The 27,809-nt window shown below is 50.4% G+C and overlaps 2 protein-coding genes across 7 annotated transcripts in view; one reads left to right on the forward strand and one right to left on the reverse strand.

Annotated features, from left to right (window-relative positions):
* Positions 1–22,930, reverse strand: part of INSYN2A (inhibitory synaptic factor 2A) — a 57,972-nt gene extending 35,042 nt beyond the window's left edge. For 2 of the 3 annotated variants that reach the window (XM_082721514.1, XM_082721516.1), the window contains exons 1-2: positions 22,227–22,928; positions 3,076–4,267 (exon numbers count right to left, since the gene is read on the reverse strand). In XM_082721514.1, coding sequence (XP_082577640.1) covers positions 3,076–4,262 — 1,187 coding nt within the window. In that variant the 5' untranslated portion in view covers positions 4,263–4,267; positions 22,227–22,928. Of the gene's footprint in view, positions 1–3,075; positions 4,268–22,226 lie in introns of all 3 variants that reach the window. The other variant, XM_082721515.1, reaches the window with a different exon arrangement.
* The window catches only part of DOCK1 (dedicator of cytokinesis 1), a 489,630-nt gene that overhangs the window by 230,782 nt on the left and 231,039 nt on the right, over positions 1–27,809 (forward strand). The gene's annotated exons all lie outside the window — the stretch shown is intronic.

Consider the following 27,809-nt stretch of genomic DNA (forward strand, 5'->3'; position numbering starts at 1 on the left):
GACCCTCCTGGGTCATGCCCATCAGGGGCACGGTCTGGTGCTCGGAGGAGCAAAATGGTAAAGTTTCAGGGTTTTGTGAGCTGGATGAAGGTGGCCAGGGTAGCAATATTTACACCATGGAAATCAGCAAATGCTATTCATCCCCATCCCCCCTTGATAAAGAGGTACCAGCACACCTGTCTTTCACCCTCTGCTCTGTGATGGCGTCAGGCACCCAGGAGAAGGACGGAGAAAGAGCTTAGCCCTTCTGTGTGCAGCTGCGAGGCTGCTGTCCCCTCACATTCTGACATAGACAAGAGTGGTGGAAATAGGAGTTTTGGCAAAATTAATGGCCTTAGGCACTGGCAAGAGGGGCGACCTTCAGGGTGGCCTTGGGATTTGAAACCGCTTGACTCACTGTGATCTGAGTCCAGAGGGCTCAGAGACAGGTGGGAAGGAAGGTTCTGGAACGGCTGTGGAATATGGACCTTTCTGCCGCGAGCTTGTACTGCGCAGGCAGCAGCTGAGCTAGGGATTGATTTTAAAGTCATCTCTTGCCTTGATCAGTGCTGCTCAGTCCTCACACAGTTAGTAGCCAGGCACTGTGCCCTGTTTTGGGAAGACCAGGCTGAAGGCCTTCTTGTGAGGATGGCAGTGCTCTGTGTTCTGTGCAGTAACCAGTCATTACATATGGCTCTCAGGCACCTGAGATGTTGTCTGTATGGCTGAAGAACTGCAGTCAAATGCTCTACCACTGAGCTATACCCCCTGTATGGCTGAAGAACTGAAATTACAATTGTAATTCATCTGAATCTGAATTTCAGTAGCCCTTTGTGGCTGGTGGGTACTGCACTGGACCGAGAAGCTCCGGGGTTGTAGGAAGAATACTGATGGCAGCCTGTGTGCTGGGAGTGTGGAGGGTACATTCATCACACTGGACTCAGATGTGGGCTGCTAAGTGTTCCCCAAACCCCACCGTCTTTGACCAACCCGACTAATTAATACTCATGCCACCACAGATCTTAACCCATTCAGATGCACCTGGCACTGCATTGGAAAGTCACCCCACATCATCATCCCCCTCCATCTGCAGGCTGAGTGATGATCTCCAACTTAGAGATGAAGCAGTGGGGCACAGAGGGGTGTAGCCCTTGTCCCGTGTCCTCAGAGTCAGAATTTCCACCTCAAGGTGTCTCAGAAAGTGCAGAAGCAGTGTGTCCCCTGGCAGGGCCGCAGAGAACCTAGAAGCTCCCATTGAAAACAGATCTCTACACTCGCTCGAATAGCGTACGGAGCCTACAGCTCACCCTGGTTCTCCTTTCCTGGGTGTTCGCGGGTGTTCAGCCGCCTCGGCAGGGTTTTCGTTTGGCACCGGCCCGGTGAGCACACACAGTCCTCTAGCATATGCATTTGGCTTTATCCCATTTGGTCACTTTTTTCCCCAGCAAGTAATGTTGATATCTTTCTATGTTGCTGTCTGATTTCAGTCACTACGAGCTGTACTGAAGTCAGCAATCAGGTCCCTATTTGGCCTTAGAATTCTGTGTGGTGTGGTCTCCTGATCTGCCAATCCTGTGTACACCCACCTGAGTATGTTGCTTTGGGATGTGTACATATTCAAGTCTAATAAATGATTGAAATGGGATGAAAATGGAAATGGACACCCAAGACTGAAAGAGGCCTTTTGAAAACATTCTGTAATGTTAGGTTACCCCTCATTGGCCAGCAGCTGAATACCATCGAGTGGAAACTGTGCTCTGTCCGGGGGGCTGGAGGCATTAGGGATCATCTCCCTTGTAGATGGGCCACCTACACTGTGCTGGAGAAACAGAAACCAGGGCCAGAGCCTGCACCAGGCACTTTGCCTCTGGAGCCACGGCCCACGTAAGCCTCACCTGCTGCCTTGGGCAGTAGAAACTGTCTCCTCTCCCTTGTTTGCAATACACAAACACTGTATAACTGAACCACAGAAATCCTCTTGAGAAAACTGCTGGTTCCTGGTGATTTGCTGCCCTGATGATGCATTTCTTGGCTTCCGTTCACACTGGCTGCTAGCTCACTTAACAAGGGGTAGGGCCCCCAGGATGGGGAACTGACCCCATGAGGCAGCAAGGCCCTCCCTCAGATCCCACCTCTGGATCAGGGGTGGCAGGGAATCCAGACAGTGTCAAGGAGAAATGGGAAGCAGAAAACCTGGCAGTCGAGACGAGGGCCAGTCAGCTGTGGGCACGGTTTTGAGAAGCTTGGAACTAGAGCAGTGCTGGCACTTTGTTTTCAGCGAAGCACACTGCCAGGCCCCCATGAGCCTTCCTAGCTGAGGGGCTCTAGGCTAGCATCCCTCCGTTAGGTCATTTACTTTTAAATTTGCCACTGCACAATTTCAAGTTCAAAAGATGGGAAACAAAGTTTAGCGCTCTGTTATCAAGGCTGGATGGTTCTGGCTGCCTACTGGGTATGATTCCTTCTGTAGCCCAGCTGCACACGAGACACTCAGGAGGAAAGGCATGTCTCCTAATCACACACGGAGAGGCCTTGCCTGAGGGCAGGCATTGCTTCTAGGAGCTCCATAGCGGGACCCAGAAACATATCCTCTATTGTGTGAAGCCTTGTATAGTCCTGAATATCAATGTTATTCTAATGATTTAATAAAACCAAGTCAGCATCTGCTTTGCACAATGTCATTTCAATTCTTTCTTTTTTCTTCCCTAATACGACTCCTAAGAGGCGAGTAGTTTCTTGGATATTTTGGGCTGGCGCACCTGTTGCACTGCCTCCCTAGCATGAACTTTTCGTTCTAAGACATACAGAGTTAAGAGCCGTCAATTCATGCATTCAAAGCAGAGGTATAGGGTTTGAATTTCAGGCCAGACAGATGAATACTAAGCATCACGTGAGTCTTTATGGTGAGCATGCAGTGACGCCCAGCCCTCATAAAGCAACCCGGGACCCCTTTGAACTTGGCCTGCCCTCAGATTGTCACCTGCTCCCAGAAATGCTGGCACCAGTCTCGAGAGGGATCTGGGGCATTACAGGCTACAGAGGGACCCTGGGGGTGGTGAGCCCACAGAGCTTCATGAGAAACATGGGCATACATACCCTTCCCGATGGGCCTCTCCTTTCTCCAGCTCCTGAATGACCCCCAGGAGCACTTTGATGGTTTCCTGGCTGGAGCTGATCAGGTCCTCCATCACTTGCAGCTGTGCTTTCAGATCGACAACTTCCGTGCGGGGCACGATCTGTCGGCATTCCTCGCCCACCGCGGCGGCCGAGGGGCAAGGCTGGTTCTCCTCCCCCGGCGGGGCTCGAGTCTGGGGGGGCTGCTTGCTACATTCGGGGGACAGGCACTGCATCGGGGGTGAGCAGGCCGCCGCGGGGCCCTGGGGGCCCTGGAGCCCGTTGAGACGCGGGGCTCTCCTCCGCTCCTGGTCGGCTGCCGGGCAGAGGGGCTGTTCGCTCGTGGCGGCAGAGTTTGACAAGGCAGCCTCGGGGGCCTTCGCGCTGGGGGCAGGTGCGTAAACGGTGGCCACCTCGGTTTTAAACACTGTCCCGTGGGCCGACAGAGCAGCTGCCTCGGGGTCTGGTGTTGCCCTGTCGTGCTTTGCTCTCCCGTGCAGCTGGTAATCGGGCTCCTGGGAGGGAGGCCGGGCGGAGTTCTGGAGTGGCTCATCTCGGCAGCTGTGCACATCAGGGTTTCTGCACGGCTCTGCACAGTTGACCCCGGCAGGCTGGTCCAGGGCGTTCACGTGTTCGTCGGAGTGGAAAACCAAGGCTGCCGTCTTGTGTACCCGGCCGGCACCCCACGGCCGGGCCTCCTCCTCCAGGCCTTCCTCGCGCTTCTCCTTCGTGTCCGACGGAAACCCATTGTTTTGATTCTTAAAAGCATCTGCAGCAGGAATGCTTTTGAGGTTCCCTTTTTTGCGGTCCAGCGGGAAGGTCTGGTAACACTTCTTTAGGTCCGGCGAGGTCTGCACGCCTGTGCTCTTGGTGACATTGGGGATGGACCTCCGGGCGGGCACAGTCATGTATTTGCGGTAGGCGGCCCTGTAGGACACGGGCTTGGCCTCGCGCTTCTCGCCCGGCTGCCCCGCCGAGAGCTGCGGGTCCCTCTGCTCGTTCTGTGCCTCGCAGATGTCCTTAAACCGCACCTGGAGGGCTTTATTCCGTTTCTTGATCTGCCGGTTGGGGTCCAGCGCGTACTTCATCTCCAGGGCCAGGCAGGCGGCAGGCTCCACGTCACTCTCCGATGTCGTGAGTACGCATTTGCCGCTTTCCTTACTGACCATGATTCCTGCGTTCAGAAACACCAACACAGGCGTCAGTGCAATAGAAACACACACATGAATACACGGGCAGCACAGACTGAGCAAACACTATTACTGCCTGCTTCCTAATTATTTTTAAACAGGTGAGGTTGGCCTTTATGTTAAGGAAAATCAGACAGGCGGAGAATTGCTGGCAGGCATAGCTTGAAATGCTTCTCTGATATTAAAGCCTACTTGCTTTTCCATGTGGGATATATTCATTTCTTTTGAGAGTGATGCATGTTTCCCCGTTAGACAAACCTGTTCCACTATCTTCATCAAGAAGCCCAGCGACGCTGCCTCTTCCGCTTTGCAGATTATCATTTCACATACACTTCCTCACTTCAGAGGCAGATGGTTTTCCAAATGCATCTTACTCGGTTTGGGTTCTTACTAGTTTTTGGGTGACGTGATTAATCTATTATTGGAATCCAAGAGAATTGCTGTTTTCTTATTGGAGACTCTAGGTCCTGATCAGATAAATGTGGAGAGCCCTTCATGAAGGACTGACATAAATGTATTTGTCTTAGCCGTTGTGGAGGTCATGGGACAGCGGGGCCTCCTGCTCCATGGGACGACCTGAAGGGGTTAATCTTGTGATGCGGCTTACTTCTACTGGGTTAACGCTAGCCCTAGAAAGAACATGGGTTTCCCTGCATCTATACCTCTTTTCTTTGCGTTCTGTGGAGAGTGGTATTTGAAAATACTTAAAAAAAAGAAAAAAGAAATTACTCATTCTAGATCAAGTTTTGTGTTTTGATCACAACCTCTGTGAAAACAATGGTGGTGGTTTGAGTATTTAAATCCTGAAAGAAAATAAAATCACAAGGCTTTATGTTAATCATGCAAATTCATCTTGGGCTGAATTATTAAATGCATCTAAAAAGGTGCAGGTGGCCGATGATCCCTCTGGGGAATACCAGTGGGGTAAATGCCTTTACTTTATCAGGCAGATTCACAGCTGCTCATTGCACGTGGAAGAATTTTCTTGCGGGCTGAACTTAAAGGAAGAAAATAGAGTTACGTTGCTTGTGAGTTAGCGTTTGAGAAGAAAGTAGTCCGATGGGATGGACTGGGGTATGCAGGAACCTGGCGTTGGAGCACCATGTCCAGAGGCAAGGTCACAGACATAAGCTAGTGGAAAAGAACAGGCCCAGGCTGCACTGCCCAGTCCCTTCGGGTTGTCCGGGGAGGAGCTGTGGGCCAGCACAGAGACCCCCAGGAGCGCTTCTCCAGAAATCCCACAAGGAACTGGGTGGCTGGTGGCGGCCGCTCCAGAAGGCAGTGAGCGTGTAGGCCATCGGGAGCTTCACTGCTATGTGAGGGCTGTGCCTACCACCTTCAGGGCCATACCGCCCATCTGAAGGAGCGAAGTGGGGTTCAGAGAGGTGATGTTACTTATTAACGTCCTACAGCAAGTAGGACGTACAGGCAGGAGCTGCATCCTGCTGTCCCTGATCTCGGAGTTCCTGCTGTCTCAGTGTCCGTTGTCTAACAGACAGGCAGGACACGTCCCCATGGCCTTAGTTCTTACTGCGTTAGAACTGCAGGCCATTGGGCGTGGTGGTCCGATGAAGGAAAAAAGTGGGGAGAAGCCCCAAGCCCCCATGTGAGAGTGCATTCTAGAACTTCCTCTCTGTGCAGTCTGGGGACCCCATGAGCCTGGTCTCTCATCACGGGCCAGCATGGCGCTGGCACTTTACAGGTCCCCACCTGAGCTCTTGAACAAAAGACTTAGAGAAGATGGAATTATTTCATCACTTATGCCCTGACAATGAACTGGCAACTCTGCTGGAGGGCCACAGAAATCAGCTCTGTGGAGTTTGGTTTCGGTCAGAGAGCCTGGCCACTTCTGGCATTTTAGGCCGGTTGACCGCTTACCCTCCTGTGCATGTAGAAATGTTTAGCAGCATCCCAGTTTCTACCCATTAGACCTAAGGAGCGCCCTCCCAGTGTGCCAGCTAGAAAAGTCTCTAGACATTGCCAGATGGCCGTGGGGGGTGAGGGGGCACAGCCATCCCCGGGGAAGAACCACCAAACTAGACCTTTCATCTTGGGTGGCTGGAGTGTGTCCCTGAAAGGGAAGGCCTGGGAGAGCAGAGCAAACGTCTGGGAACAGATGGCACTGTCCGGGCACCTGGGGACATGCATGGCTGGTCTGGAAGGTGGCTGCTTTGAAGGGCTCCTCCAGAGCCACCCCAGCTCTGTGCTGAGCCCGGAGGAAGCCACGTCCTCATGCCACTGTTGCCTCTGTGTGGCCTCGGACAGAAGAATTACCCGAGTGGTCGCTCTTGTAGGTCGTCTGGGGAAGACAGAGAATAAGTCTTCTTTGACTTTTAGAGCTTTACTGGGTGCTGAGGATAGCTGCAGGCCTTTGTAAGTTGGAAGCAGAACTACTGGGCAGCTTTGGAGAGACTGGAGAAGAAAACGAACAGACCAGAGCCATAGCATCTCCTGGCTCCGTGCTGGGAGGGCGAGACTCTGCAGAGTGGGTGGGATCCAGCACGCCGGTAAGAACGGATAGTACGTATCTTTTACAGACATTTATCCCAACGGGTTAAAATGATGCACACAAAACGACCTGGTGTGGGGTAGGTCTGGGGGCCGTGGGGGTATAATGAGAGAATTAAATCCTAACCCTCCTCTCTCAATGTCATTCTTGAACTGCCTTTGTTGTCCAGCTGTGCCAGACTATATTGTGCCATCATTCTGCAGAAGACCTTCCTACCAGGGAAAATTTGAAAGGGAGAGCATTTTTACAAAAAGCAATTTACTAGTAATTTTTCAGCCTTTTCCCTGCCATTCCTGAAAAATGTGTGTCTGAATAAGTTTGTCCTACCATGCTATTCATCATTGCGATTTGCCAGGAACTGCACTGAAATAATTTTCTTACATCAGTCTGCTGGTTTGGAAAGATATTCTGAATCTTGGACCCAACCATCAAACTAATAAAACAAATCAAAAAAATTAATTGCCAGTGGCAAAATAATAATAATAAAGCCAATTCTAAGCTCTTCTCTATTTTACATGGAGTTACTAAGTTTATAAAAATCATTTTCTTATTAGTAAAAATGATGGTGATACTTAGAGGATTTTTTTTCTCAGGGTGGTTTGCTGATGTATTTGTTTTGCAAGTAGTAGAAATGGAATTGTCCTCATGCCACGGATAAGAAGGTTGTCACAGGGTCCTTGTAGTTGGTTTACTTGGACTTCAGATGGAGATCGGTGCTCCTTTGATGGCTGGGTGTCATTTTCTAAAGCTTCAGAGTGGCTTTTTCCTGGACATTAAGAACTCCTGTCATGTTATGGGGCTATACCTGTCCAGCGTGTTCATTTACTGTTTATTGGGGTGGGGAGGGGCTAGTCATCCCTCATCCCTTTACACATTCATTCAGCAAATGAGTGTGCGTACGCCACAGCGTGATGTCGGCGTGCAGTCGTATGTACTTCTTTTCCTCCCCAAATGTCAGCATCCTTGGCGCTGCACTTGGATTTCCTCCTTGACCCTCAGAATAGCCTCACGAGGAGACGCTCTTACCACCCTCAAGCTGCAGATCGAGGAATGGAGGCTGCAGGTCTTTTTTTTTTGTAATTTGTTGGGAGTCAAGCAGCTGGAGGAGGACCCCTGCCTGCACCAAGCCCCTGCCCTGCCCAAGGAAACCTGTAGCCCGGACGCAGTGCCCTGCATTGAATTTCTCAAAGCATCCGATGTTTGGGAATCATCTGAGCAATCTCCTTGGCCTGTTTCTCTCGAGGTTTCTGGGTCCAGGTTGTGCACAGCCCCTCCAGGTTGGTCCCAGGAACACACCTGGCCTTGGGCACAGATGTGGTGAGGTCTGTCGGGAGTGCTGGACCCCTCAGGAAGCCACAGTGGCATTTTCAGTGACGGCTTGCCTTGGCCCTGTCACCTCCGAGGACCATGGGCTCTGGTTCTTGGAGTTAATCTCTTGGCTCTGAAGCAGCAGGAGTTCATAAAGTTTATTTTTCATATGAGAATTGTGTTTTGGAATTCATCGGACTGTGCCATCTTGAGGTGACTCTGGCGAGTCACGGTGGAGCCCGTCTGGCTCAGGGAGAGCTGGTGTCGAGGAGCTGTTCGGAATGCAAATGTCTTAATTACCCTCCAATTAAAGTGCATAATCAAATGTGAGTTGTAAGTATATAAACCCTGTATTTTTAGATTAGTGATGGAGAGTCCTCTCTGCATGCTGCTTTAAATTAACAGCTTATATAAAAATGTTCTTTCCAGCTTAAAGGAGTGAAAAGCGGGAGCTACTAAAAGCCTAACAATAGGTAAACGGTTAAGTAAATAATGACGTACATCCACTCAGTGTGGCCATTAAAGTGATAATTATAAAGATTATTTAGGATCGTAGAAAAACACTTATGAACTCATGTTAAGTGAAAGAAAGTGTTCTCCCAAATTGTACTGGAAGAAAATGAACCAACACGGTCATCATTGTGGTATTAAGATCGAGCGTTCTGGAAAATGAACCAACACGGTCATCATTGTGGTATTAAGATCATGCGTTCTGGGAGATCCGTCTTCCCTTCTGTTTTCCAGTTTTGGTTGGGGGCGCTGCAGTATTACTGTTTGCCAATTCAAAAAAAAAAAAAAGGCAGGGCAATGTCAGGCCACTCCTGAAGCAGGATGACAGGATCGGGCCGCTCAAAAGTATAAACACTCGGATCAAAAGAAGAAAAACCCAGAAATGATTAGATTTGGGTACATGCCATCTCCCAAAGGTCATCTTTTATTGTTTTGAGGATGTTTTGAATAAAGAAAGAAAATGAATTTCGGAGCATTGACGGTGTTTGCGTGTGTGGTATGTACGTAGATGGTGTCTGCGTGTACATGTGTGTACATATGTGTGCACGGACTGCCTAGGAGAAGGGGTGTTCCGCTGAAGATATGTCAGTACATGAGCGAACTTGCGGCTGGGAGGAGGTCTGCCCTCTGTTTTAATTAGATGGAAAATGGATTTGGCGTATCCTCCGCGTTTAGTTTCTGAACTAAACTGGGATCCCCAGAGCTGACAGGAGACTCTCCACTCGATGAGCTCTGTTCCTAAATTGCGAGGTTTCTGGTTTGGCCCCGGTGAGGTGATGATGCCGGGCACGGGGCAGCCGACTTGACCGTGAGGGCTGGTGAGTGCACTGGTCTCGCCAAGACGCCCTGGTGTCCCATCCTTCTGGGCAGAGAGCAAAAGAGCTGGCCAAGCAATCCGATGACTCTGGAAGGGGACTGTGTGTTACTACTGGTTTTTCTAGTGGCTTTCCCGCTGTTGAGACACCTTGGAGTCACAGATGCTGGCTGGAATTCAAGATTAATTGGGTCAGCATTTTATTCCATATGCTGAGGGAATGCCTGAGCATTAGGCTGGTCAGGACGGGGGGAGGGGGACCGAGAACCTCCCCTTCTTTTAACACTCAACTTCCTGGAGGGAAAGGAAGGGAAGACAGTGTTTCGGCCGTTAACTGAACTCCGTTGTGTTGTGAAATAGTTAACTCTAGTCCTATTTTATAGGCACTGATTGATTCTTCCAAAGTGGAAGGCCTCCCTTCCTCGGGGCACAGCTAACTGCTATAGATTTTGGACGGTGCTTTAGTTAGATTCATTATCCCATTTAATTTTCTTTAATACACTGAAATGATATTTTTCCAGACGTTTGTTCACTTCTTCAAAGGTCACTGATTCAGGAGGGCTGGAATGGGGTCATGAAGTGAAAACACACATCCCTGCGGGAGGGGTCACGGAGGAAGGAGGCTGTGTGTGAGGAAACGGCCGGGTCGCAGCCCGGTCCCTTGTGGAAGATCGCACACAGGCCTCTGTCATTAGGACCGGATGGGCATCCGGTCAGAAGGAGGGAAAAGGGGAACTCGCAGAGTTTGTATGCAGGCTTGAGGCCGAAGGAAAACCACTCTAGGCGGGAGGTCCCCCGTCCATGCCCACGAATTCAGAAAACACACTGTCACCGAGAGAAAACCTGTCGCCGAGGACTCCAGCCACACCGCGTAAATCACTGTTGTCCCACACTCACACTGGCCTGTCTCCGATGAGTGGGGAACCATCTAACGAGGGGCCGTCAACCATCCATGCTATACATGCTAATTTCCCTGCTCCTCTCTTCTCCCCAGGAGGCAGGACAGCTCGAAAAGATGTTCAATGTAAGAGCTCTCGTTTGAATGTAGCTCATAGATGGGTAGAGATTACTGTAGCCGGATGTCCCTCCTGCTCTATTGCCTGGATGGCTCTAGGTAATTAAAACAACTGGCTGGTAGTTTGGAGCCCAATGCTAGGAAACTGGAGTTGGTATGATGTGGAAGAGGTGGCCCCCCTTTCTTAGAATTTATGGGAATCTTGAGTGAAAACATGCACATTGCAAAATGAACTTTGGGATTGTTTTGTTTTACTGATTGTAACAAATCCATATGTTTTTTACTAAACAGCATGTTTTCACTCATGCTATATCCTTGAGCTAAATTTACAGTGTTGATTTTTCCAAAAAAATAACTATGTCAGAAAAGTATGTGTTTTTCCTGATGTTTCTTGAAGTCGAATCTCAGGGTACCCAGGGCAGGATTTCTGCGTGGAATCAACCAGTCGCTGCAGTTGCAGTGACTTCGAGTTGAAGATGCAGTTCTGTCTTTCTGGCAAGACTATGTGAGTGCCCATCCATTACAATCAGAACAGACCCCCCCCCCTTGTATTTTTCACTATAGTGCATCTCCCGTGTTTCCTTGGTCTAGCCAAACTATAGGGCTTACAAGGTCTTGAGTTTACTACAGAGGTAGCTAAGCCAAGAAAGATGGGGAGAAATGAACATTTCTTATAATCAGCTTCTATTTATAAGTAGACAGCAAAACGTAGAAAAATTATGGCCCCAGGAGCCTAGGTACAGAATCCTAACAAGAGGCCTTGGGCCATGACCTACGACCCTGAGGTGGACTATACTTAACCCAGAAACATAGCTTCTATGCTCCCGTTGGATGCATGGAGCAAGGGCACTCAGTGTTACATGCAGGACTGAACTTGGCTTGCAGTGGGGTCCAAAGACCCATGCCCCAATTTAGGATGGTGGAGAGTTCCTCGCTTTCTATTGTGAGGGCTCCCTAGTGGGTGCTGGCAGTGCTCTTTCTGATTCATTCTCTAGTTTAACTCATCAAAGCCAGTCTTCTGAAGGTCTTACTGATTTTTGTTTTTCCTCATTATTGATTTACCTCTTGGCTTCTTCCTTTCTGTTCCTACTGCTCCTACCCTGACCTTGGCATTCTTACACCCCCCATCCTCCAGGTCCTGCTCATCCAGGTTTCAGTCTCTAGAACATGCCATGGCCTGTCCCTGCTTTGGGTCTTCAATTCCCATGGTCCATGTTCTAGGACTGTGGCCCTAGCCTCCTCTCCCTGGGTGGCCTCTGTGATCGTTCAGTTCTACTTCTATCTTCTCTGCTTCAGTCCTCCTGCTGCCTTCACTGACATGAAGAAGAGCACGTGCGTGTCTGGGGTGACCCGGGACCATATCAGGTGCTGGGGAAAGACATGCATCTCTGAAAGGCAGAGCGCAGGGTACCTCCCTGGGGGACTTGGAAGAGCAGGCCTAATGCATGAATCAGTCTTCTTTGATGTGCGTCAGTTCTCTCCATACACAAATGTAAGTGATTGTAGTTGAGGTCCCTTGATGCACCTCCTTTCTCCTGAACTGGGTCAGCTTTGAAACTTGCTAATTGATGAAAGAATATAATGATCTACATCACAGTGTCCTCACAGGCAGGGCCTTACCCATTGTTTTATAGAAGGCTTGAGATGTATTGGTGGCTTCTAAGGATTCTTTCTGTGTAAGCTGGATCTTCAGATCAGGGGGAATGTGGCTGTTTTGTGAAATCTGGGTGGGAATTAGATGAATGGAAGGGAGAAGGCTATGGTTTTCTGAGGTTAGTAAGTAAAACCATGCGCAGAGATTCTGATCTTGTGAATCTTTGCATAACTATTTGAGTTTGAGTGTTGTATGGGATTACCTTAAACTTTTCTTCTATGCTCATGGAAGAGATAGAGATGACCCAGACATTCACAAAATTGAATGTATGGTTCAGAAATGCTATATACCGTTGACCCATGAACACCATGAGGCTTAAGGACGCTAAACCCTGCATAGTCAAAAAGGTGTTTTTTGACTTGTAACTTTTTAAAAAATTTTTTAACTTTTAACTGCCTCAGAACTTAACTATTCATTGCCTTCTGTTGACCAGAAGCCTTACTGATATTGTCGATGAACACATTTTGTATGTTATATATATTATATACTATATTCTTAAAATAATGCAGGCTGGAGTAAAGAAAATGGTATTAAGAAAATTATAAGGAAGAAAAAATACATTTACAGTACTGGACTGAAAAAACCCACTTGCCTATAAAAACCCACTCGCACAGTTCAGGCCCACGTTGCTCAAGGCCATCTGTATGTTTAATCATGTGGTGCTGCGGGGCCTTTCGATTACCTCTGTGTTCTAGCAAACAGGACTTGCTGGGGAGTACAGTCTTTCAGGTCTTATGTTATCTAGCTCTGTGCTCCAGAGTGGGATGAGGTGGGGCAAATCTCATGAAGAACTTAACTGAAAAACTTCAGTGCTTGGGATGACAAAAACAGTTTAAAGTCTGGAGTCTTCGCTCATCTCGCCTTCTCACTGGACTCTGGTGTTGGCTGTCGAGAAGGAGCCATTGATGGGCAGGGTTGTGGGGAGGAGAGAAGTGTGGGGGAGGGGGTGCATGGAGGGTCCTGAGCACCCCAGGGAGTCCAGCTACTTTCGAGGGGGTGTTAGGCTCAGCGCCTTTGAACAAAATCAGTAACTTTCATTTCTCCTTACTTGGAATTGAGTACCTCCTATCTAAAATTATACTCAATAAATAAGATCAATATGTAGAATTCTCCATTATGTCTTGTTCGCAATGAACATCGAGAGGAAGGGGAAGGGGAAGGGAGAAGTAGGAAGAGCTAGAGGGCAGCAGGGGAACGGGCAGGGCAGGTGATAACCGTGGAGACAGACAGACATGGGGGAGGAAGCGTGGTCCTCGGGCAAGTGAGTTGCAATACACCGCATCACGTCTGCTTGCTGTTTACTGAGAGCCTCTGCTGTCAGCTTTTGGATTCTCTAAGGGCTCTTGGAGCTGCCCCTTCTCGTCCCAGCCAGATCAGAGCCGGACAGCTCCTCAGGCTTGCCCAGGCCTCTGAGGCAGCACATCACATGGCCTCCTGCCCTAGGAACCCCCCGACTCGGTAAGGGCAAGTTATTTCATGAATAACCCCATCTTCAGTTTATCTTTCTGTATTCTCCTTCTACTTTTTCATCTGTCCAGTACCTCTTTGGATCAGATGGCCTCTTCCTTCACAAGGGATGTGGAAAAGGGAGTGAAAGGCCGACGGAATGGACTGTGCAGGTTCATAAGAGAAGTTGGCAGCGTGGCAAGTGAGCAGGACTGCTGATCAGGAAGCAAGTCTCTGCGCACATCAGCACCCTCAGAGTACTTTTCAAAAGGAAAACCTAAGTTTTCCAAAACCTGAAGTGACCCCTCTAGGCTTTGGCCTCCTTGAAGCTGTAGGCGGGAGCACAGGTGTTAAAGAAGTGGAACCGTTTACAAGTTTTGGTTTCTTTGTTTTGTTGTTTTTTTCAAAGCATTTCCAGTTATGTAGAAGAGGCTCTGGAGGGAGACTGTTCCCACATGAACAAGGAGATAGGATCTTCCTGAAGGACTCTACTCCTGAGCCTGGCTTTCCAGAAAACATAGATGAGGCCCCACCCCAGTCCAGGTCAGTCAGAATTTCTGGGGATGGAGGCCTGCAAACAGGATGGCAGAGGTCAATGTATTAATTCATCTGTGAAGAACCACTAGGCACCCGTTATTCTCTTCTCTTTCCTGCTGTGTGGCTAGAGCACAGAGCAACATGTGGGACGTGAAGGTTCCCACAAGCCTTTACCAAATGAAGGGAAAAAAACCCAGTGATGTCCCAGGGGAGCAAGGAGCGCCGCCCCTTCCATGTGGTCTGCAGCGAACCTGCAGCTTAGCCAGGTGTTGGGCTGATCGCCCCCACTGGCCGGGCCGTGGCCCACAGTGTGCCACGCTGCCACTGGGGCAGCAGTGGGGATGGATTCTCATTCTACAGAGGGACAGTTAGTGACCATTGTCAGGGTACAAAATACAGGTGTTTTGTTTCTTTATGTTTTTTGCCATGTGGACCAATTATTGGATGGCAGAGTCCAAATACATTGTCCCCTGGCAGGTTAACCGCAGGAAGAGCAGGAACAGTACGGCATCTTCTCACCTTTGTTCTTTGCATGTTTCTGCTTTGGGATGCAAAATATCTCGAGTTCTGTCCCTTCCTGCTGGCAGCTCTTCCGAACCATCGACCGGGGGTTTGAGATCAGTTACTAGTATATTGCCGTTCTTTTCAGAGGATGATTTACTTTTGGGTTTTCCATGTCGGATTTTATCAGATGGTGAGTGGGGGTGGGTGGACACGCAAGATGACCAGTTGGGCACTGTCACACTCTGTAGGCTTCTCTGAACATAGCAGTTCCCGGCTGTGCAGGCTCATGATCCTTGGGAACGGCAGTGTAGACACCGACTGTCTGATTTTTGGTTCTAGCCGTCCCTGGACTTAGCCCAGAGTCCAGACCTCATTATACAGTCTGGGGGAAGGAAGGTAAAGAGCTGATCCTTCTGTGGTGCTCGGCTTAGCTTCGGTGCCACCTCCCACTCCATGTGTGTTTTCGCATCGGATTTTCCAAATACCCTGTCGAGGAGATGGTGCCATTTTTGATAAAGGAGTGGAATTCGAGCCACCGACAGGTGAATCTGTGCCCAGGACCACATAGACACACAGACACACAGACAGCGCCTGGCTGAGCGGGGAGTGCACCTGCAGGCAGCTTCGCTTGGACGCTGCTCTCCCACTCCCCTCTGTGACCAGGGCGCAGCAGGTGGCTGCCTTGAAACCCTCTGTGTGTGGTCCTGGTGGTGCTGCTGCTGCAGAGGGAGGGGATGCCGACAGGGACAAGCACGCTTACATGGAAGCACATCCTGTGTGTGCATGTCACTAGATACCATTTGTTCCCAGACAGAAACATGCTTGAAAACCAGCTGGTAGTTTCAACCTTGAATGGCCAATGAAGAGAAGACAGTCATCCTAGGCTTTTACTTAAAGCTGGGCATGCCCTTGGTCATTCTCACTGGGTCTTCAAGTCTAGATTTAGAACTGGTGCCTTGATGTAGAAGATAATGATCGTTAGGTGTGGAGCCCTGGACGACAGTCCATCCCGCACTAATCAGCTGCTGACCCTGCGCCGTGGGGCCGCGTGCGCCACCCTCCTGCCCCGTAAGACCCGGTGATCTTTTCAGCGGTCCAGCATCCCCAACACGTGGTGAATTCCACCATTCAGCCTCTCCCTGGGTATCTTTGGAACATTAGCAAATCTCACAGACACGATAAAGAAAAGGGTGATACACTTGAAGCAGAGTGAATGTCATTTATGGAGACAAACATAAATCACCAGAACCAAGCACCTTCAGGCTGGAAACCAGTTCTGTGAAGCCACGGCGCTGACGCCTACCATTAAAGCAAACACACCCAGTGAGGGAGGGAGGAAGAAATGCAGTTACCGTTGGGCTCTTCAATGACCAGAGAAGGCAGGTGAAAAATATGGTTGGAAATTTGAGGAACTTGTCCTTTTCAGCATTTTTTAAATTTCAAATTCTCTACCGTTGCATGTGGCATGCCCTGTTCTGGGGAGTGATTCTTGTCCATGCTGCTCTGAGCCGTGAGAGTCTCATCAGCACAATTAACAGGACACTGGTCGTTGGTGTCATGTGATTCCCACAAGGGAAAAAGACAAAGAGCAAGTCTTTATGCACCAGTGCCGTTCTGATGAACAGAAGTGATAAATCGAGGAACCTGCCCCGGAGATCAATGAAGTTGATGTCATGATGTCAGACTGAGTTGGGAGGTCAATGCTGAGAAGCAGACGGACGTTGTCTGGCCATCTGGGCTTGACCCATTGGGCCCTCCAGTATTTTGGTAAAAGCTCTACTGAAAATTCCTTCTAACCAAAAATGTCAGCATTTGGGGTATAAGAGCATTGGATCTGTCTGATTGAGGCAAGTTAGACTCTCTCATTTCTCATTTGTTTCTTTTACTCAAATACTAGGCCATTGAACTTAAACACATTCTTTCCTTAGAGACTCAACTTCTACCCAAGTGAGTTTTTACCAAGGAAAACTCTAAGGCTGAGTTTGGTGGTAGAAGAACCCAAATCTTTGATACCTTTTTCTTTAATCACCACCATGTGGCCACACGTAAGGATTGTCCATTTCTAGAAGCAGGCTTCCTTTAACCACCTTCTTAGGTGTTTCCTCTTAATTACGACTACAAGAAAGTTACAAGTTGAAGTGGAAGAAAAAAATTGTTGTCCAATATGGAGTCCCCAAATTTCTAACAAAATTGTTGACTATCTGATAGCTTTGTTAAATATTTATTAAGCATCTGTTATTAGACACTACTACTCTTAGTTCTGTAAGAATGTCTTTCCGTATTGAATCCTTTGGTCCATTGTTCTCTTCTTTGAAAGTATTCCTCATGTTCTAAGAAGTAAAAGATGATGAAAAATTTTTAATAATTTTACTATTATAGTATTTTTTAAAATAGTATTTCTTGTTGGAAACTCAAACTCAACTTTCTAATGGTAAGCCTATTTTTTCCCCAAAACCTGCTTGGTTCCCTGACTTCTCTCTTTCCATCTGGATCACCCACCACCATGTCGCCGCCATCTTTAATCCCTTCTTCATATTGCCATGTTACAAAGATTGGCCACGTGGGATGTTTCTCTCACAGCTGCTCCCATCTCTAGTGCCACCAGTCACCCATGATACCAATTAATTGTCACCTGTTAAACCCTCTCAACTGGTCTCCAGTTCCAGCTCTCTGGTTCATCTTGAGCTAGCAAGACTCCGTCTTCTGGACATGTATGTTATTGTTCCAAGTACTCAGTGGTCGCCCACAGTCAGTGAACAGAGGCCCCTCTTGTCCTGCTGGTTCTTCCTCAGACTGGTTCTTCACTCTCTGATCCCTGTTCCTCCACCTTTTCCCAGCGTCACTTCTCATTCTCCCCATACCAATCTCTTGCTCTCAGTGCCCGGTGACTGGGTGTTAGCTCTAGGATTTGCCTGTACTGGGCTCAGGAGTCCGGTCTTAGCCTTCATCCCAGGCAGGGCATTGCTTTCTCTTGGGAACCTCCAAGAGTACTGTCTCCTCCCCTGATTCTACTTCCCATCTCGTCCTCCTGGCCTGGAGGTTCTTGAGGACTTGTCACTTGGTTTCAGACACTCACACGCTGCCTTGGCCACTGCTGCTTGTGTTCAGTACATTTCCATGAACCGGCAGTCCTTTGTCGACAAAATCATCTTCATGTCAGTCTGTCTTTCCCGTGTTTGCCCACGTTCAGAACCCAGATTTTATAGTTCCACTACATTTCCCAGGACATGAAAGTCACTTACTATGAAAGTGAATTATGGATGATTTGAGGACTTTAGTCTAACCACAAAGGACATGTGCAAAGGACAGAGAAATGAGAAATTGTCACACGAGGATACTTCCTGGGAAAACCAGGGTGGAGGGACCCACATCACCACTGGAATGACCTAGAAACATGAAGAAAGACTGGTCAGTTCCATGAAGGTTGAAGGTGACTGTGATATATCTCCATGGTGATTCCTCAGCAGGGCCGCTGGCAGGAGGCCCCAGACCACGAGCCTCCCCTCCCTCGTCTTTCCCTCCGGACTTCTGAGGAGAGAGCCACTTTCATTTGTGGTAGCCCACAGCCCCCTCCTCATGTCTCTTGTAGGCTGTGGTTTACTGCATTTCATCTTATGCCCAAGGCTAGATTATTAAGGATTGAATTGGAATTTTCCATAATAACTGCAACATAAACTTTGATTAGCATTTTGCCATGGTGTGATGATTTCTAAAAAATTTCCTTGCCCCTGTTATGGCTCTATTAGCGTAACTCAGGGGAACATACGCTGTGCCCACGTGATCCCTCTCTGATCTTTCCGTGCTCAAACTTCCCTAACAGCAAGATGACGTGGTAGAGAGAGTCCTGGGGATATATGTACTTTGGATAATCTGATCCATGCTCTATAAAAGCAACATTGATGAGTAATGCCTGGGAGATAGTTCTTTCCAAATCCCTCTGAAATACGGTATTGGCAAAAACGGTTTATACTTGGGAAACATGCTTCCTTCTTTCCCTAATACCTGCTTTTCTGTATTCAAGTTAATTTTTTTCAGTGTCCCAATGAGAGAGGGAAGTATACACTTAGCAGAGAGACATAGAGCCTTCAGGTTAATGTGTTTTGTTTTTATTTAGACCAGTGGTTTGTCTCTTGATAATATGTTTGTATACCTCCCAAGCCCCTTGACTTATCCATTGTGTTCTGAATGATCGCTGAAGTGCGTCTGACTCACACCCACACTGATGACTTAAGGTAGAGGAAGCTACTACGGATTTCTATCAGGAATTGTATTTGCAACCAGGAGCTGTCTCTGAAGTTATGGTTTCTTGTGCTTGGAGAGGTAGGGTTCTTGGTTGCTTGAAGACACCTCAGCGCTTCTGGATCTGAGGTGGATACATTATTGTACGTGGTCCTGAGGTTTGGACCTATGCTTCCTGTGGCTTACTGTTTGTCATGAGATGCTCTCTCCACAACTTGATTGTAGGAATCCTGGCAAGGGCCCCACAACTTGGTACCAATCCTCTAGCCTGCCCTTCATATAGAAGATATATTAACTTCTAACATAAGTGGCTTAAAAATTATGACGTTTTGCTACCTCCACATTCTAGGTTAGCTCACATATTGGAGAAAGACTTATCCAAATGTTTGTATGTGAATTTCATGGTAATAAAAGTGTTGTCATGTAATATCAATCATATTAAATTTTCCTTTAAAATATTGAAGTCACTCCATAATGTTATGAAATATTAAAATCAAATATGTGAGGAGACTGAAAAGGATCTGCCTCATAAATTATGTCAGCTAATTTTGGGCTGGAAACGAAGGTCTCGGTGGAATCACGGTGGGGAAGGGTTCTTCACGTTTATGAAGGAATTGTTTAAAATACAGCTGCTGGTTTTGTCTGGGGAGGCCCTAATAACCTGACTTTCCCCAGATGGCTGTGGTTTACCTCAAGCAGGAGTGCTGTTTCTGGTGAGGCCCTGACTGGTTAAGCAGCAGACTGGACGCCACCTGCCCGGCTGTCTGATGGGCTGGTCCAGAGACTCAGAATAAAACATCCCACTGACCCTGCCTCTGCCTTCCTACCTGGATGCTGGTCCGCAGACTCGCTCTGTGGTGTAGCTGTGATTTCTTTATCATTAGTCCCCGAGAAGCAGCCTGTCCCCAACAGTAACTAATCTGCTCCTCATACAAGAGAGTTCGTAGCTGTTGCTCTAAGTGAGACAGCCACGGGTTAGGACAGCCAGGAGAATACAAATGTCTAGCTAAGTGAGCACATCTGTCCAGCTGCTCGGCTGTGATCAGCTGTGTTAGTTCTGAGAATCATTTGTATTTTCTGACTGCTTATTTCAGTGTGTAGGAGTCTTCCTGCTCGACTGGTGCCTTTCGTGCACAAGCCTTTCACTTATGTGCTTATTTAAATTTTTTTTTCTTTTTTTCTCTATAGAGGGAGAAACATGACAAAAATTCTCTATGCTGCCATGGAGAAAATAATTGTGGTGAAACAGAGAAGCCCCCAAGTAAACGGGGGGGGGGGCGATGATAATATCCAACTTTCCATTGGGCTTCTTGACAGCTCTTTGTGCAAACATGGAGCTTTCCAGCTTTTCCCTTATTAGCCGGTTTCTTAACCAGCAGTTGTGCTTCTCAATAGGGTAATGGGCCTGATATAAGTAAAAGCTCCAGGTCTCCATCACAAGAAAAAAAGATGAAGTCCTGACAACTGTAGTAAGTTGAAAGGCATATAATTTGAGTTTCAAGGGCATCCTGTCTCAAAGTAGAGGTCTTTCCTTTAGCTAAAGAAATTAAACAGCATCCTTCTCTCTTTAAGGAAACGATGAATTTAGTGAAGAAAAGCACAAACTCTCTGTGCTAACCTAATTTATGCAAAATCATGCAATTAGTGATAGCTGTGCTAGACATTTTTTATCCAAATGCGCCTCTAATAAAACCATCACGAGGAGCAGTGCCATCTAATGTAAGTAGTAAACATGGGTAGTAAATTATTAATATCTGGTGAGGCATGCCGATGGCAGGGCTTCCATTTTCCCTTTGAGCTGCTTGTGCCCATTTGCTAATCCTTCTTGTAAAAAAAAATGGCAAAGATAAATATGAACTTTTCTTTGGAAAGTAACATTCAACAGGATATGAATGCAATAAATAGCACAGTGAATAGTACAGACCGCGCTTTCCACCTCCGCAAAGTGAAATGGTGGCTACTTTCTGCTTCATCTCTAGCATAACCTTAATCACGGAAGAGCGTTTTCACATGTGTACAGCTGGCTGGGAATGGCCCAGGTCAGGTGATTCGGGTGGTATTTTTCAATCAAGTCCCCATCGCTGTAACCTTGACAGGCCCCCACTGGCAAATGGAAAGGTAACCCCTAGCAAGTCCGTCCAAGGGAAGACATCCAAGTGCACGGACCCCGACCCTCTGCCAGTCTGAGCTGTAGTCCTGGGGAATGACAGCGTGGCTTCTGAGCCAAGGCAGGGCCACCCCGAAGTTCCCACGCTGGCCAGTGCACCTCGACATGCTTCTGCAGAACGTAAGCGCCTAAGCAGACAAGGTCAAATGAAACTGCCTCATTGCCGCCTCTGGCTCTGGGGCCCAACCGGCCTTGCAGCCCCCAGGCACAGACCTGCAGGGAAAGGGGTCAGCGTGGAAGTCCTGCTCTGTAGATGAGCCAAATGCACTGATTCTCTCCCCCGTTGACTCCAGAGGCGCCTCTCCTCCCCCACTCCTGGCATCCCCTTATCACTAGCTCCATCTCCCTGTGGCTTGTTTCTGGGGATTAGAATGCTGAGGTCACAGGGACAGGTTCTTTATCCCAGCGATGCTGGAACCCTGAGCATGAACCAGCAAGATGCAGACTCTTGCTCTTGACTTTGGGCTCCAGGCGCCGCCCCGGCCACGGGCCGGGCCCGGGGCATCCTCCTCCCTCCTGCCCTCGCCCTCCAGCAAGCTCGCTTGCTCCCTCTGCAGCGCTGGTTGGTTTCCCACGCCTGTCCCGGGCTGACACGGGAACGGGACGCCATGCGCCCCGAAGCCCCGCGGACGCCGACCCCGGCCCGCAGCCCCGGGAAAGTGCCGACCCAAGAGAGCCCGGCGCCACGGGAGGAAATGGGTATTTCACGTGGGCATCTGCCTTCGCTCCTGCTCGCGCCTCTCCTTCGCGGCAGGCGTCAGGGCCCCTCTGCTCGGACATATCCCCCCCCCCGAAGTTAATCAGCCGCGCTTGCCAGTTCGCTCTAGTTTGTAAAATACTTAAACACCTCGAAACGTTCCAGAGACTCGGCCGCCCGCGATCCCCCAGTTCTGCCTGGCTAGGGTTCTCGGGCGCTCACGAGGCTGTGGCGTTTGTCTAGAACCGACAGCGTAGACATGCAGCCCCACCGCTCCCAGGCCGTCGTCGCCAAAGTTGCCAGACGCCCCTCGGCGACCCGGCCGCGCCAGATGCAGTTGCATAACCTCGCTCGCCGCCCGGTCCGCTCCTGGCTGCACCGGCGCGTCCTGGCCCCGGGAGCCGCCGAGTCCCGGACGAAGCCTCTTTGGGGGCGAGCGGGAGCGCCCGACCGGGGTCGGCGCCCGTCCGAGCGGTGCTCTGCCTGCGGCCAAGTGCAGCGGGCGCCCGGGCGCGGGAGGAGGGCACGCGGGGCTACGCTTACCTTCGGCTGCTTACAGATAAGTCGAGGTCGGTGCAGCGCCTGGCTCGGGCATGTCTCGCCGCGGACCTGGGCAAGCCTGGCGCGGCACGGAGCACTCCGGGCAGGGCATCCGCGGCGAGGCTCGCCGGGCTCGCGCGGAGGAAGGCTCGGCTCCGGGGACTTGGCCGGCTGCGCGCCCGCCGCCCGCCCCCTCCACCGCCGCCGGCCCGGCCCGCCCGGCCCGGCCGGCCCCCGCGCCGCAGCTCGCGTCCGGCCCGGCTCAGCGACGCGCACGGGGAGGCAGCGGCTCGGCCGGCTCCGGGGACGCCCGCGCGTTCGCTCGCTGGCGGCGCGGCGGAGCCAGCCACAGCCACCCGGCTCCGTGCTCCTCCGATGTCCTCATTTACTGCAATTGTCTTCGGCGAGATCTCGGAGCCGGGGCCGGGAGGCGGGGGCGGAGTGGGGGAGGGAGCGGGAGGGAAGTCCTTGCAGCCGCCCCCGGGTCCCCGCTACTCCGCGGAGCCGGGCGGCCGGAGGAGAGGGCGCCGGAGCCGCGCGCCCGCCGCCTGTGCGCCCGGCTGGCACCGAGGCGGGCGGAGCCCCGGGCCCCGCGGGGCGGGGGCGGGGGCGGCGCGGGGCCCCGCGGGCCGCGTGCGCGGGGTGGGCGATCTGGAGGGAGTGGAGCGGGAGGGAGCGGGGAGCCCCCGCCCGCCGACGTCCGAGCCCGAGCTGGAGGAGGAGGTGGAAGGAGCCGCCGGCGGCTGCCGCCTGCGCGCGGGGCTCCACCGCGGCGCGTCCTCAGGGTTTCTGGGCTGCAGGCGGCGCTGCGCGGCCCGGGAACTTGTTGAGTCTGCCCTCCAGCCGCCTCTGGAGCAGCTGGAGGGCGGGGGACCTGGCGTTTTTCTCTAGGGAGGGGTCGCCGGGGTCGCCGAGTGATGGCTGCCTGCTTGCCCGTGGGCCTAGCCCGGCGTAGCTCTGAAATCCTGGAGCTCGGGGGGCCGTAGACGTCTGTCCCCTCACCTGCGGATTGCTGCCTAGGGGAGGCCAGGGTCAGGGTCGTGTTTTCCTGTGGAGTCCAGCCAGGGTCAGCATTTCTAAGTGGAGACTGACAGGCCCGCCCGCTGTGTGTAGTGAGGATAGAGGTGGGAGTTTCCTCCCCCACCTCCTGGGTCGGTGGCCCAAGGCCATTAGGAACACTCCAGAGCTGACGCTGCCACTGCTCCTCATCAAGACGCCCCCTCCCTCCCTGTTACACATACCACCTGCCTGCAGCCGCCACAGGGTATGTCCTTTTTGTCACAGAGCAGAGTTGAGCTCACTTGGGGAGGAACAGATCTAGGATGCCCAAGGAGCTCTTCCCCACCCACTCGGCAAATCCACCCAGTCCACCAATGGGTAGTGTGTCTTCTGAGCTCAAAGCGACTGGGCCACTGGCCTCCCTGATTCTGGCAGACCCTGGTGCCTGCGCCTGGGACCAAGCAGCCAGCTGGCCACAGGTCTCCCAGCTCCCCAAGTTTTCTCAGGATTGTAGCTTGAAGTTCACTCTTCTTGAACATTCTTGGAAGTGACCTCACTTGGTAGTGTGAATAATTCCCAAGAAAGGGCAGAGGAATGGTAGATCCAAGGGCAGTGGCTTTGGGGGATGAAATGGGAGGACAAGAGGAAAAGTACCATTACCACATCTTCAGGCAGAGCGGCAGATGCACACACCTGCACCCATCTCCACACCCACCCCCCCAGTCCCTGCGGCAGCACCAGCCCCGTGCCCAGGACCCAGCCATTTCTAGTTCCTTGTTCACTGGGCTCAACTCAGTCTAGCAGGGTGCGTAATACAGTGTCTGTTCTTTATAAATTTCGTTATATGTAATGCTTTATTTGTCTTTATGTGGTACTTGGGGCATCGTGTCCAAATGTTCCTGAAACCGCCTCCTTCCCCTTTGACCTCTTAGCCTCCTTATGGATACAAGTCTGCAGTCCTCTGGCATCCAGATATGCCCAGGAAGGGAGTCCTGAACCTGGGTCTCCAAACTCTGTCTACTCACTCCTTTTCTTACTCCAGATTCTGGAGTGTAGTTTTTAGCCTGTTTTCTTCTCTGGCTGGCCCACGGTGCTGGTGAGAGCTGGCTGGAGACATGTAGCAGCAGATGCGTGCGTAGCCTGAAGACCTACAACTCCCTGTTCTGCCTGGAAGCGACCTGATGTTGGGAATGTGTCGGACTTGGGGACATTTGATGCCACGTGGAAGGGATCACCGTCATGGATCGCTCCAAGACAATTCCCCTGGGGATGTGCCATTGCCACTGCATGCCCAGTATTTCTCCAGCTTTCTGTAAATCTTGCTTTATTGCTAATCCATAAAATCGAAATCTGCCTTCCATCCCTTAAACATGTCACTGTAAATAAGACTGCCAGGAAATACTGAAATTGTGCCGGTGGTAATGGACAGCCACATTTCTAGGGGCCCTGAGTAAAAACAGATAAACATAAAACCATGCACCGCAGGACGGAGCAGAGCCCTGGGGGGCCGTGTGAGCTGCCAAGAAAATGGCTTCAGGGACAGTGTTATTGAGATCCCCATGATGTGTGATTGTAGGAAGAAAAACTGTAAGTGGCAGGTTAGAAAACCCACTTACAGGAAGACGAGAACTTAATGAACTTCTTAGTATGGTCAAGACTATCTCTAGGGGTCTGGTTGTCTCCTAGACTCCTGGTTGTTTTTCAGTTATCCACGTCACTGGTATCCTCCCTCTGTTTTGAAGTAAGTCATCTTTTGTCTACCATGTTTACCTTGCAGGTCTTCACATCACAAGTGTAAATACTGTTGAAAACATGTTTCACTGTAACTTTGCCTATGGAGGGAGGTTCCACATGCGTGAGGCTGATGAGTCCTTGTGTCCATCCTGTTCTCACCTTGAAAGCAGACACTGCGAGGGGCTGGCCTGGGAGACCGGGGACTCATGAATGCCGTCTTCCTGCCTGCACACTCCCCCCTGCATTATAATTAGTGTCTTTTACAGATGAGACACATGCATGTTTTTAGGGGCTAGGATGAATCATTATGTTCAGTTTCCGCAGAAAAAGAGTTACAGTTGGTAGAGAGTTGATTCATTGTAGGAGTCAATTAGGTAAAATTGGTTTTGATTCAGATTTTTGCTGAAAAAGATGGACTTCCAAAAGGAGAAATAGCTACTTTTAAAGTGGGATTTCCTGAAAGCAGAAGGCCCTAAGAATTAAAGAGATGAGAAAGTACGAGAGAGATGACTAAGAAAATAGCCAAAGCTCTCCTCTCTTGCCTTCTTCTTGGCGTGCAGGTGTCTCACAGAGATTTGCTGGATGCCCACCCTCTTGTTGAGTTAAGTTATGAAGTCCCAGTTTCCACCTTTAAAAAGACGAGAATGTACCAGTCAGAGACAGACAAGGATGTTCATAACAGTTCTGACCACCTGAGTTCCAAACTGGAAAGAACTCCAGGATTTATCAGTTGTAGAAGGGATACCGTTTTTCTGGGTTTACTCCTGCAGCAGGGTCCCACCCAGCAGGGGAAAGGACCGGGTCAAGGCGAATAACTTCACAAACGTTATGCAGAAGCAGCCAGGCACCCAAGTACACGTCGTAGTCCTAGGATTTCATTTCAGTGACGTTGCAAGAATGCAAAAAAGTCCAATGTCAGGTGGGGGTTGTCTTTGGCCTGGGCCACACTGCCTCTTGTGGTGTGGATTATCTGTGTCTTGAACTAGGTGGTCACACACCATATTCATACGGATCAATTCACTGAGACTTCGAGTACGCGTCCTTTCTCTCTGGGCAGACGCGCTGTCTTTGCAGCATCGACACACGTGCCCCCTAGTAATCTTCCCTTTGATGGGACCGGCTTATGGTCAGTGAAGTTGGCTTGCTATATTGCTAATTCATAGAATCGTCAAAGCTGCTTTCTCTCCACATCCCAAGGTAAGAGAAAACAGGTCGCCTGCACAGGCCCTGCTGATGTCAGGGCCTTGTCTAGCTAAGTACTGGGACCTCCGTCTTTGAGAGGCTGCCGCGAGCATCATCTGCTCGACTGTTGCGCACAGCCGTGGTGGGGTTCCCTCTGGAAAGGATGTTCCAACCTTGTGCTTTATTGTCCTGAGTGACTGTCAGGTGAGCCGGTGTCTGTGATGGCAGGTTCTGTCCTCCAGCCCCGAAGTGGTGGTCGCAGATCAGCTGTACGCCACCGCTGCAAAAGGAGAGGCAACTCGACTAGCCTGAACCTGGAGGGGAGACATCAGTAAAACCCAAATGCTTCTGTTTTCTCTTTCAAGAACAAGACATCCTGCAAAGGGGCTTTAGCCAGACCTCATCTTTTGCCTGGAAGACCTGAGAGGAGGCCTTCTGAATCATTTCCTTTGTCCTGTTCTGCTCAAGCATTGATGCTCCCCTTTCTGGACTGACTTTCTGAGCAAAAGAGTCTCCCTCTGTGTGTAACCCCATGCCTGTGGCTCTGCCTTTGTCCTGGCAACAAAGCTGTGTTTCCTCCTGGTGGGAAGCAGAGCTATGTTTCTGAAATGCTGGCCTGTGCTCCTGGGACGCTCCCCACCCCGAATTTCTTTTCCTTCCTGATAAGCGACCAGAGATGGTTTATTGGCCTGGAATACAATTTGGTTTGGAAAAACTGAACATCGCACAGAATAGTTGAAATCCCTCGTTTTCTATTATGCATCATTGTGAATCTGATGTATCTGTGGGCAGTGCAATGGTTTTCTTTTTCAAGAGAACAAAGGTGGCTCTAGGTTTCCTTTACTACATCCTACCACAGGGACAGCAACATGAGGAGACAGTTGAAGAGGGACCCTGCGCTTCTGGCTGGCCCCTTTCTACCCTTCAGCCCCTTTTGAGTAGGGCTCTGATGGAACCCAAAGGCTTTCAAAGGCTTTGGCCCCCCACTAAGTCAGTAACTGTCCCTCCCTGCCTTCAGGTGGCTACGTTGAGAGAGAAGCAGGGAGACTGTTTTGCTGACCTTCGTCTTGTGAGTGGGGGCTTTTCCATTGTCCAAGTCTGACCTGTTGGGGAGCGGACCTCCCCCGCAGGAGGAGAAGACTAAGGGGCTTTTCTGAGTCCCTTCTTGGTAACACCCGTGTCTCTCTGAGCCTGCCGCACAGCAGGTTGTGTGCCAGGCCGGAGAACCATACCTTGGACCAGAATTAGGTCAAGAAGGGATAAAAATTGCTTTCAGATTTCAGTGTCTGCTCTGCTAATCTACTCTGCTGGTGTCAACCGTGGACAGCCCTTCCACGGCCCTCTGCCCGGTGCTTGCAAGGCCTATGCTGGTGGAGGAGAGCTCCGAGGGGAGGCCTGAGGTTTTGCACAGCGCCCCCTGTGGGCTGTGTACCCTGGGGGTTTCTGAATGCCTTCCATTGACCCCCAAGCTTTCCTAGATCTGAAGGCAGGAGGGAGAGAGGGGAGGGAATAGAAAACGAACCTCTCCTGTTCCACTCCTGTCCTGCCACAGAGCCTGTCTGAAGGTGGCCGGCCACTTTGGTTTTGTGCGTACAGAACGGGAGGTGCCCGGATTCTGCTCGGCACCTCCTTTTCTCCTCACCGGAACACCCTGAACTGGATAGTGTTAAA

This window comes from Mustela nivalis (genome assembly GCF_964662115.1).
Source record: "Mustela nivalis genome assembly, chromosome: 2".
Classification (NCBI taxonomy): Eukaryota; Metazoa; Chordata; class Mammalia; order Carnivora; family Mustelidae; genus Mustela; species Mustela nivalis.